Consider the following 12,625-nt stretch of genomic DNA (forward strand, 5'->3'; position numbering starts at 1 on the left):
TGTTCCAGGCGGCAGCGTTACGGTTGCCATGGTTACAGGGTGACTCTCTCTCTCTCTCTCTCTGCAACTGTGTTTCCTGGGTGAGAGAGCGCCTTTTCGTTGTTGTTGTTGTTGTTGTGCTAAGCTAACAGGCAGAATGCTACAAGCATAGCTCTAAAGAATGTAGCATCATGGGCAGTGTAGTCCGTGTTGCAGGGAGAATGGACTGCCATACACGTTATGGGTCTGTGAGCGCGAGGAGGGAGAAAAAGGGGAGTGGAAAGGTACGAGTTGTCATCGAGGAAAAACGGGAGCTGGAAGCATGTAAATATAATAATAACCACTGCAGCCAAGAAGAGTGCCTGACGAGCCCAGTTGTAAGTAAGCTATTAAGACTCGACTGTACACCGTGTTCGTGTTTTCCTCCGAAAACAATAAGTTCCGTTGGAGCAGCCTTTCAACGCCTCTCTCTGTCTCTCGCAAGAAAAGTTGACCCACACAACAAAGTAAAGCTATTTTTCGACTACGAGCCGACAGGGACCCCGCCGTATTAGTCAGAGGTCCCTTTACTACAGTTCGGAGTCGCGGACCTTCAGTAATAGTAATAAATCACAGCAATAGTACATTCACGTTGTTGTAAAAAGCATGATAATATATTAAGTAATCCAAAGTATTCAGAATACGTTACTGTCATTGAGTAACGTAACGGAATACGTTACAGAATACATTTTGGGGCATATATTCTGTAATCTGTAATGGAATACATTTTAAAAGTAACCTTCCCAACACTGGCCACCGCACAGCAATGTGTGACCAGCATGCAGAGGAGGCGCCAGGCTGTTGTGGGCATTTAGTGGTTCTTCCACATGTTACTGAGGCCCCTCTTTATTAAATGAGTAAGCTGTTAAACTGCCACTCTGTTTCATCAGCTTTCAATCATCCAGACATCCAATAAATGACACCAAACAAGCATCTACATCAGAATAAGTTGTTTGGCATTGACAGAGAAGATTTTGCAAGTTTTTCATGGGTACAACTCATCGACTCAACTCTGTTGCTCAACCCACAAATGCATTTTCCTTACAAATGTGATAACATGTAAAGGGCAATTGTGTCGGGCAGGGCCTGCGGTACCGTGCAGGGAAGGCGGACGCACCTGTACGGCATCTGCAATCACGCCCCGTCGACTTAAATATTGTACTGTCTCCTGTGGTTGGGGTTGTTGTGGTAATGTTGAGCAGCGGGAGAGCTGCAGCACTGTGTGCATTGTGAACAGCAACCGTGTGTGCTAATAAAGAATGCTGCAAAGCATGTTGATGTCACCGGGTCTGCTGTGGTCATTCACAGCAATAAATAGGCTTTCCAACAGTAAAAGATTGATTACCAAGAAGCGTTCTTACAACAAAGGAATAATCGACCAAACACAAATTTTCTTTCTTTTTGTGTACATTTCCTTTGATTTAAGAAGAAAGAAAAGACATTTGTAAGGCACTCCCAGTATGCTGAATGAAACTGCACTTTAAAATGATTGAGACAGGCTTGAACAGTGGCATTTTACCTGACTCTCAGCATTTTTCCTCCTCTCTCAAACTAAACAAATACAACACCATTAATCTATGGTGAGTCATGCCTGTTTCAGCCAGTGCAGGCAGTGGCTCGGGATTATGGCAGGTACTCTTTAAAAACAACACGGTTATGCTTGACGGTGATGATTTTGGGGAGTGTGTCGCGCCACCTTTTTCAGCATTAGCTGTCAAAATAAAAGTAGTGATTCTATAAAGAAAATGGACAAAATAACAAAACAACCGACATAACACTGGCGGAACCTGAAAGTAGAAATGTAGACAGCCATTGAGTATAAAAGATTTTTTTTTAATCCTTTAATCTACTTGTGGGCAGGGAATATTCTCCTACTCCTACTTCATGTTTAAATCAGACTATGTTAGAATGCATTGTCACCAAATTTTCACAGTTCATCTCTGAGAAATGTGGAAACATTCAGTCATGTTGTTGTCTGCAGCTCATAAATTAAATTAACAGATACCCCCCCCCCAATACTCATCTAGCCACAGCAGAAAATGAATCTGCTGAGTTTATTGTTAAATGGATGTTCTAGTGAGCAGGATGTGAGTGAGGATTTAGTGCACCTTGAGGGAGTCCCTCTTTCCAAACTGAAAATGTGCTTCTGAGATCTCATCTCATATTAATTTGTCATGGAGAAGGTAGTCATACTGTTGCTCCACGCCGCCCTCTGGCTAACTCCTCGGTATTCGTCATCTTTCGGAGCTGTGAGCCTTTCGACGTCTTCAATCTCCAAGTGCTTGTTTCGCAATTTAACTTAGCTTGTTTTCCTCGGCCCTCCCTGCACCTCTTTGTCCCCCTCTCCCTCTCGATCTTCTCGTGTCCATCAGCTGTGACCTTACAACAATTACGCATCCTCCAGTGGGACAATTAAAACCGAGCTACCTTCCCGAGTGGAGAGGGGGAGAAAAAAAGCGGAGGAAATAATGATGCCGGATTCATTCGTGCAGTCGCCTGCCTTCTTTGAACTAGCAGTTCTTGAAGTTGAGAAGGCGACTGTTTTAGCAGCTCTGCCTGTGTTCCAGTGCTACTGCTATTCAAGGACACGCTGCCCTTCAGCAGCATTGTCCAACAAAATAAAAGCCGTCTGTTCTCTATTCAGCACCGGAAAATTCACTCATGTTGACGTGCCTGTCCTCTTTCAACCCTGCCCCTCCTCTGCTTTGACAGGTGCAAGTGCAATCTTCACGCCAACAGCTGCGTGTATGACAAAGAGAAGTTGAGCTGTGAGTGTGAACACAACACCACTGGGCCCGACTGCGGCCGCTGTAAGAGGAACTACCAGGGGCGAGCGTGGAGTGCTGGCTCATACCTGCCCATACCCAAGGGCACCGCAAATATCTGTGAGTACACGCACACTCGAACACAAGCACACCTCTGACGTGTTGGCTAATTAAAAAGATGGATGACATGGCAGTGTAGGACTTTCAGGAGGTCTTATAGATCTCAACAAAATAATGGAAAATTTGTTGAATTTGTTTTTTAAAAAAATGCATCTACAGCGACAAGTGATAAAAGTCCAGTCCTAATTATCAGTATCCTGTGTGTCCTTTTAGAGAGTTCAGACGGTCGTTGCATTCAGAGATGCTGAGCTGTGGCGTTTCAAAGCAAAGTGAAGCAATTAACAGCATGCAAAAAAGATGTGTGTATGATTAGTGATGTTATGTTGAAGCAAATGTTTCCAGACCAGAGTGCAGTCTAGTTAAAAGACCACAGTGTAAATAGGATGTTGTTCTCTCTTCTACAGCTCTGTATTCTAGAAAATGTCCTTTTCTCGACCACTCTAATTAGAGTGAAGTGAAAGAACCTGCACTACGTCCTCTGGAAGCTCGTTATACGCTGATGCAGCCTGTGCAAAAAAAGAATCATTTTTCTCCCTTTTTTTAGAGAAACGTGGGTAGCACTTTAGCAAACTAGTGTAAGTCCCCTGTAATTAACACTTGAAATTACAATGTAATTTTAGTTACCTACAGATATTTAAAGCTAGGTACATTAGAACAAGGGAATAATAAGTCAGGTTTTTACAGGAAACAAAGAAATAATTATACTGTAGGTAAATATAAGTAGTGTGTAACTTTAGGTATTTTACAGGAAAGGAGTATTTAAGTATTTAAGTATTTATTTATTTATTGTCATTGTCAAGAACAATGAAATTGCGTTTGGGGCTTCCATACAACCCAAAAAAAAGAAGAAAATAATAAATACCCCTTAAAACCCAAGTGTACATATTTAACCCAGTGTGACTCCAATGCAATAAGACAATCCTTAGCAATAATGTTCGTAGAAATTCAGACAAAGACCTGAGAAACATGACAAAATACAACAATGCAACCCATTCAATATTATTGTACTGTGAGATATGATATCAGATATGATAGTTATCTATTTAAGAAAGAGGGGGGGGGGGGGGGCAGGAGGGGGAAGAGAATAAAGATATGATGCACCAATGCAGACCAGTTCATTGCTATTAAGAAGTTGGATATGGTTATTGTCCGTGAGAGGGGGGCAGAGAGTTCAGGAGCCTCACAGCCTGTGGATACAGGCTGTTGGCCAGTCTGGATGTTCTGGCCTGTATAGACCTGTACCTTCTCCCTGAGGGCAGCAGATGGAAAAGGTGGCGCGCAGGGTGATGTTGGTCCCGCAGGATACTGTGCACCCTCCTCAGACAGCGAGTGGGGAAGATATTACTGATCTCTGGCAGACTTGTTCCAATAATTCTGCCAGCTTCACAGGAGACACAAATAATACTGTTTAACTACTGCTTAAGTAAATTGAAGTACTGTGTAGTTTCTTGGTAATTTTGCAGAGAAACAAACAGTATTTCTCCAGCTTATATTGCAAGCACACTCAACACTTAACAAGTATGTTTTTTGAATATGTATACATCTTTATATAATATTCATTATGCATGATGGTGCTCTATTATTTAACTTGTATTTTACCACATAAATGTGATAAGGGCCGTTTTCCCTTACTAACTTACAAGAAAAAGAAAGCAACAACAAACAGACTTTGCAGGACTGTGTGATCTTTAAATGATGGAGTCAACTTTGTTGTCTTTTATCATCACTGTCCAAGCATAACTTTGAAAAGCAGTGTTGAGGGAAGTATTGTCTGCTTTCCTGTAAAATACCTGGAAGTTTAAGCAAAGTTAAGTCACTCCAAACAAATTATGCAGCACTTAAAATTACTTATAGAGTAATTTGTGTCTCCTACTTTTTTACAAAAAGTAAAAAACAAAAACAAAAACAAAACAAAACAAAAAAACAACCCCCCCAAAAAACTTGAAGTTCCAGTACTTAAAACTACTCATGCACTACCTAAAATTACTAATAAAATATTAACAGTGCAATTATTTCTTATTATCTCCTTATTCTAGTGTGCCTACCTTTAACTATCCACGCGTAAATTAATTACAATGTAATTTCCAATAAAATACATTGAAATTTCATGTAATTACAGCACTCTTAGTCGTGGGCCATATTATTAAGTACTACTGGACAATATTAGTGGAATTTATTTAAAGGATGTTAAATCTTCTATGTTGTTCCAAAAGAGGATCACAGGTTTAACTGTGGTATCATCTGGTATCTGTGAACCTTTCTTAACCTGTCCACAGGTGACAGCCCTTTGACACTTGGATTAGTTTAGTAGCTCTTGTGTAAACTCGTTTTCTATCACTTTTTTTGCTTTAATTTAAGAACGAAACTAAACTAGCAACCAGCCCAGGGCGGTAAGTAAAAAACCTGTCACTTTCAGAGACACTTAAATCACCTTTCTTCAATATTCCCAACGCTCAGTTTGATATTTGACCATGTCTGCTTGCACTCAATTGCTACCATGTGATTGGCTAATTAGAGATTTACTGTCAGGTAAACAGGTGTACCTAAGAAACTAAATGCACCTGCTCGCTGATGAAATTCTACGTGGCGCATTGTCAACAATAAAGGTACTGATGAGGTTTTGCATCGCCTCTGTAGATGTCAGACTTACGGGCCTGTAGTTTTCCCGTTAACAGTGTGTGCCCTTTTTCATACTTCTTTCCATCCTTCAGGCAAAATTAATTTTTCTTGATTATATAAATCTGTGGGAGGTTCAGCAACCACATGATTATTTTGCTTAAAATTCTAAACTGCATTACAACTTTATTAGTTATAAACTTTTATTTCTACTAAACAGGAATTTCGAGAAGTTGCAATAGAACAGGCTGCTTACAAAGTTATGTAACGTTAGGCTAAATACAAACCAACACACACGTGTGCTCCTTTACTTTTTCATGCTTTTGAAAAATTACATCTTGGCTGCATTGTGTTGTTCAGTCCTGCTCAAAAGATGCAAGGAGTTCATAGTGGTCAGTAGGACCGCATTAGTTTGGCCCTTTAACCAGGACTGTAGGGCCCAGTTGGACCTGACAGCACAGCTCCTGGGATCACTCAGGCATACAGACCTCTTCACCATTGTAAGGTAGGAATTTTTGGAGATTGGATGAGGAGCTTAGTCATTCATGGGGAGCTCAGAGTAAAGCCGCTGCTGCTCTGCATTAAAAGTAGCCAATGGGGTAGCCACTGGCTACTTTTAATGCGTCTCGCTAGGGATGCCTCCTGGGCGTCTCAAAGGTGAGATGTTTTGAGCAGACTGAGGATACGCTGGAGAGACTGTGACTCTCAAACGGGTTGGGAAAACCTCGCTATCCACCGGAAGCGCTGGAGGCGTTGATCAGGGGGACGAAGGTTGGGGCGGCTCTCTGCGATTTTGAAATGCGCATTTAGCAGAAGGCTTCTCTACTTTTGATCCCGAGGTGTTTTCGGAAACACAAAGGAATGTCACAATTAAAAAGTAGAATGCTAACAAATGTCGCCAATGGGGAAATTGTGCATCCAGACTGCATAATCTCATATTGTTATATTTTGAAGTGGGCTCGAGCTTTCCACTAATAAACGACACAGATTACAGTTAATAAATAATGTTGTTAAGCTGCAGCTGCGATGCTAATGTAGAACAGAGGCAATTACTCCTGCTCGAGCTGAAGTAAGTGGGCCAACCTCCTTTTGTCTAATGCGTTGGCATGACGTCACATCACATCTTCTTCTCACAGAGCCTGAAGAACATTTGCTGGTGTGGACCCATGTTTTATATCTGACTTAATGCAAGGACAACAAGGAATTCTTTGTTTTACACTTTTGAATACTTTTTGTTTTGCTTTTCAAATGCAGTTTTGTGGATGAACCAAGCAGAGAGAGTTCAACTAGTGAACTGACATCAAACCTCGGCAGTTGGTAACAAACCACAGTGCAGACAAGGGAACAAAATAACAATGAGGAGTGAAAATTAGTCCTGGGTTCACCAGGTGGCCAGAGTCATGACTTCATTTGAAAGCTCTCCTTGCTGTGTAAGGTGATGAAATGAAAATGCTTTGTTCTCAGCTTGCTCCCGCTGCCCCCCAGCAGCCAAATGATCATCATCACCTTCATCACATTAATCATAATTAATTGATTTTAAAAATGTGAGTTTAAGAAAGTTTGTTGAATCTCACTTGCAGCCCTGAGCAAACCTCAGGGAAAGAAGTATACAACTGCATGAAGGCAACTGTTTGTAATATTGGAATTTACAGTAAAACTTCCCTTGCCAAGAAGGAGAAATACAGCAGTCTATGAGCTTGAGAAATATGGAATATATTATCATTTCATGGCCTCTTTCCCCCCAGACTTTTACTGCTCGCTGTTTATTTTGTTCCTAAACTGAAAGGCAGGAATATGTGTTCTTCCTGGGGTACACACACAATATGGGAAGTACTCTGTTCATACAGCAGTTTAGTGTCATTGAAATGAGGGGCTGGGAGATGATCCGGGTACTGCGTCTCACCTTTAGACTTTCTGCTGTTAGCAGACTTCAGTGTGTAAATAGGCGATGGATCTGTGAGTGTATTTAACAAAACAATTAGCACAAAAACAGTGAGTATCAACTGCCCCTCGTGAACACAGGCTCCAGAGCAGCCACTACTACTCCCTTACATCATTTCCAGAAAGAGTGATGAGCAGCAGGGCTATAACTTTGAGTGCCGTGGCATTAATATGAAAGCCCAACTTTTATTCCACCCTGTCTCCTTATTGCATCCGCTGTGATTTCTGCCTTTCTTTGCGGCGCTCGAGGGCTCCCGGCCGCCGGCCACTGATGACTTATTCTACCTCCCAGAGGATCCACGTTATGAGACTTAGGGAGGGTTAGTGAAATGCCCATTCCCAGAGCCCAGATTGACAGCACATTATTAAAAAAGGTGACACTCACACACACACAGGTGATCATCCAGACCTGCATGCACACAAACATACACACATTCATAACTACACAAGGACACACTCACGCACACATGCTCCCTTTGCCCTGCAAGTGATGAAAAACAGTCCGAGTATAAAGTGCGTTATTATACTTTGGAGGAAGAAAAATCCATAATGTAATAACGCTGTGAAAAATCTATAGGAATGCAAGGTTATCCCTCCTGAATAGAAAAGAAAATGCTCAAGGCTGACAGAAAAATGCACCTTGTGCTGTTTTGTAATTTTCAAGCCCATTCAACACCAATTCCAAAAGTCTCCTTCCCTCTCAATGTTTTCCCCCAAACCCAGCGAGCATATGGCAGCTCTGCAGAGACAAATTTGTCAAAGATGAAAATTTAATTAAGATTTAATTTCTTTTTACTATGCCCATCAAGTAGTCTGATGCGATAAGGAGCTCGATGAATCATCATTCAGAGAGGGTGTGGAGTCTGGGTGTGGGGAGGGGTGCAGTGTGTGTGTGGGTGGTGGGGTTGGGGGGTCGTTGATATGTCGTCTTACAATGGCTCTGTGTTGAGAGCGCAGAAGAAGAGCGGGATTTAGAAAGTGATGAAAAAAGGAATGGCAAGGATAGAAGGAGGGGAAGTGGGCATCGCTCTCTGTCACAGCTAACTCAGCCTTCTGGGGTGGCTCTGTCTTTCTCGCTCTTTTCATCTGCGTCTCTCACCCCCTCAGCCCCTCACACACACCCACCCACCCAGCCACCCCACCCATGCTTCTCTCATCCTCACTCATTCTTGCTTCCTTCCTCTGTGGAGACAGAAGGAGAGAGATCAGTTGGAGAATTAACCATGGCAGTTCATTTCACTGTAGGGCTGAGGACACTGAGGGAAATAGAAGCTGGCGGTGGAGGGGGCAGAAAACTGGTGGCCTCTGAAAAGTTGAATTCAGATTGTAAAAATATATCCTCTGTGTTATATTAAACCCAGAATCTGTGTATGCACTTCAAATGGATGACTTGATTTAGAGAACCCATGTTTCTCTGTGCAGTTTGTGTGCTAAAGAAATGAGTTAGTTCAAGTACTGCATGTGTATGATGTCAGTATGCAAAGATCCATTCATTCAATTTCAATTCGGTTCAATAAAAAAAATGATACAGCGCCAAATCACAACAACAGTTGCCTCAGAGCGCTTTATATTGTAAGGTAGAGCCTACAATAATACATACAGAGAAAAACCCAACAATCACATGACCCCCCTATGAGGAAGCACTTTGGCAACAGTGGGAAGGAAAAACTCTCTTTAAACAGGAAGAAACCTCCGGCAGAACCAGGATCAGGAAGGGACGGGGCCATCTGCCAAGACTGGCTGGGGTTTGAGAAGGAAGACAGGATAAACACATGCTGTGGAAGAGAGCGTGTGATTCAGTGCAGAGGTCTATTAACACATAGTGAGTGAGAAAGGTGACTGAAAAGGAAAAACTCAATGCATCATGGCAATCGCCCAGCAGCCTACACCTATTGCAGCATAACTAAGGGAGGATTCAGGGTCACCTGATCCAGCCCTAACTATATGCTTTAGTGCATGTGAGAGCGAAGTGCTCTCATGGGGTGATATGGTTCTATGCTCATGAAGCATCATCTTCTTCAAAACTCTTCACATTTTGTTGTCACTTTACAGACTGGATCTCTTGATTTAGAGAACGTATGATACAGAGTATGTACAATATTGGGAAACAGTGAGAAAGTACATGCATCTAAGATAAACTTGAGAAGTCAAAAATACAAGTTTTTCGAATTTTTTTTGAAAGAAACACATAAACCTGATAACTTCTTTTCACACATGGAATACAGATGGATAGAATTATTAGCCTCCCTGATGTTAATAGTAAACTGTGTATCCTGTTTGCTGGATAGCAGCCTGCAGTCATTGTTGCAGACTTCGGTAAGTCTCACACACGTCTCCTGAGCAACCTCAGCCCTTTCTTCTCTGGCAAATCTCTTAATCTCCCTCAGATTTGATGGTCTTCTGGCTTGGATCTTGGCCTACAGTTCACCCCAAAGATTTTCATTGTGATTCAAGTCAGGGTTTTGGGAGGCCAGTCAATAATGTTTGCTTTGGTCTTCTGAAGGTAGTACTTTGCCAGGACCGATCTATGTTTTGGGTCGCTGTCGCATTGGAAGTGATGAGACAGAACCATTTTGCTGTTGAGTGCTTGAGGTTTCCTTTCAAAATCTTCACATATTCTTTTTTGTAATTTCTTCGGTCTTGATGATTCCCAGTTCCAGATATACTGAAGCATCCCCACAGCAAAATACTCCCACCACCATGCTTCACTGTGGGTATGTTCTTTGGGTTGTATGCCTCTCCCTTCTTTCTCCAAACGGTTTCATCTCAGTATGCATAATCTGTCTGCAGGTTGTCATTAGCTTGCTTGAGTCTGGCTTGAAGGCAACTTTTCTGCAGAGGTGAAGTTTTTCTTGGTCTGCAACCTCGCAGTTCATTCCCGTGCAGGGTCCCAGTGACTGTCTTCTTTGAGACTACAATTCCCAACTTTAGTTATTGGCATAATGCTTTCTCAGTGACAGTGTCAGCTCAAACCCCTGCTTAAGTTTTTGTACTGTATGTAAATGGGAAGATAACCCTCAGTTTTACCAGCTTCAAGCATTACAAAGTTAAAACACATGTTTTCACAGCACTGGTTTGTGCTATCGGTCTACAAAAAGATCTGTTTTCAGTAGGCTAATAACATCGAACCTGGTCAATTGTTTTTATTATTCTGTTATTGTGTGCGAATTTTATGATATGATTTATGATCTCTAAAGGAAATTGGCATGTTTAGAACTTCTATGTTGAAAATACCTTGCTCTGTTTAAAAAATACTTTCAGGGTTTCAGGGTCATCTGTAGGTAACATTCCTGACTTCATCAGTCTGTTAAAGTGGCAGCAGTCTGTTATTCTGATGTAACTCACTTTTCAGTTAATGCTCCTCAGCACTTCATTCAGACGCACCCACAGCAGTGATGGAGAGATCCATGGTGCACATGTGACTTTTACCATATGTGTAAAGCACTTCTTGCACGTCAGCTTTAGCGAAGTGTAATCGCACTTTTGAACATTTAGTTCACTCTACCGATGTCGCTAAGAGCACGGCTTCTCTGTGTGCAAGTGTGCTGCACGGTGAGAAAGACAGCTGCCCCCACCCATCACACATAGGCACAAAGTGGGAGAGAAGGAGCGATCTCATTTGCAAAAATGCATAATTGAGCAATTTCTTCAGTACATCCGTCCCTTTCGGTGAGCTAAGCAACTCACAAAGACACATGAGAGAAATGTGCAGTAGTCACCTTCTGTCTACCCTAATGGGGCTGGGTGCACTCTGCATGCTGTAGGTCCAACCTAGTAAGACTGCTTGTTGACCTGACTTTTTAAAAGTAACTAACATGAAGCTCACATATCCATATATGTGGTTAGATTAAAACAAAGCTGTGCATGTGTGAAAAGAAAGTTAAGAGAAACTGAGTTAATATGTTTAGTGATCAATATTTTCTTCTCAGTAGCTAAACTAACACCTAAACACTCATTTATACTCCAAATCAGTTCAATTCATTTTTATTTATATAGCGCCAAATTTTCTATTCTAAGTTAAAGCCCCAACAGTAACACGACCCTCTATGAGCAAGCACATGGTGAATGTGGGAAGGAAAAACTCCCTTTTAACAGGAAGGAAGTTCTGGCAGCTGTGAGTTTTGTATTTGTCTCCTTATATTGTTTGTGTCTGTATCTGTAAAAAAATATTTTCTGCTCTCTTGGTCAGGTCACGCTTGGAAAAAGAGATGTTTTAATCTCAGTTTTAACTTGGAGAGAAACAACATACGAGCTGGGATAGGCTGCAGTGCTGACCTGTTTTAGGATATTACTAAACCACTTTTAAAAATAAAAGCATACATCCTTAGCTGCTACATGTTCAGCAGTGAATGAGCTGTTGCAGACAGCATGGGGAAGTAGAACAATAGGAAGCGGGTAGTCTGTGAAGTCGCACAAACAAATATGAATTTCCTTAAGATTTAAAATAAGACCAGCTTTGTACTTGTGCGTCACTACTCACACTGCCTTCAAATCCATTTCAAATTGCTTTCATATCTCCTTACAGTATATGCACTCATGCATGTATAGGTGTATTCTGTCTTCATCGAATGCAGATGGAAGAAACGATGAACATCACCAGTGAAAGACAAGCTGGTGGGACAGGAAAGAGAAAGGCTTTTGAAGGTTGTGACCAGTGTCAGCACGGGGATGTAAGCAGTGAAGTTATGAGGGGAGCATGGCTCTGCTGCACTGTGACAGCCTTGTAAAAGTTCAGTCATTGAGTTTGATGATAGCTGTTATGGCAGCCATAATAACATATCCTACCAGTCACCTGTAGCTATTACCTTTTTATGACGATCACACTGTTGCACGGCACACATGTATGCTTTGGTTTATCGAGGGGCCGGCGTGCAGGTTTTTCATCGTGTGATGTGTTTGACTGACACTGCTAATTGAAAGTCTTTGGTGCGAGTGTCTAGACATTTTAATGGCCGTATTAAGGAGGAAATGATATAGTTTTTCTTCTTTTCTTTTAAACTTTTGCAACTTCCTTGCACTCAGAGAATGTTATTTTCATCCAACGACGCCTAACGTTCAGATTAATTAAGTCCCGATTTGTTCATTCTGCTCTCTGAATGAATGAATGAATAGATTGGCTTATCAGAGAAGGATTAAGAGGCACTTGTTCAGATTTAGCTAAAGCC

The 12,625-nt window shown here is 41.7% G+C and overlaps 1 protein-coding gene across 3 annotated transcripts in view; it reads left to right on the forward strand.

Moving 5' to 3' along the window:
- Nucleotides 1–12,625, forward strand: part of ntng1a (netrin g1a) — a 132,236-nt gene that overhangs the window by 93,549 nt on the left and 26,062 nt on the right. For all 3 annotated transcript variants that reach the window (XM_080865753.1, XM_080865752.1, XM_080865751.1), the window contains exon 4: nt 2,731–2,903. In XM_080865753.1, the coding sequence (XP_080721879.1) occupies nt 2,731–2,903 (173 nt within the window). The remainder of the gene's footprint in view (nt 1–2,730; nt 2,904–12,625) is intronic.

Source organism: Rhamphochromis sp. 'chilingali' (assembly GCF_963969265.1).
Source record: "Rhamphochromis sp. 'chilingali' genome assembly, chromosome: 18".
Classification (NCBI taxonomy): Eukaryota; Metazoa; Chordata; class Actinopteri; order Cichliformes; family Cichlidae; genus Rhamphochromis; species Rhamphochromis sp. 'chilingali'.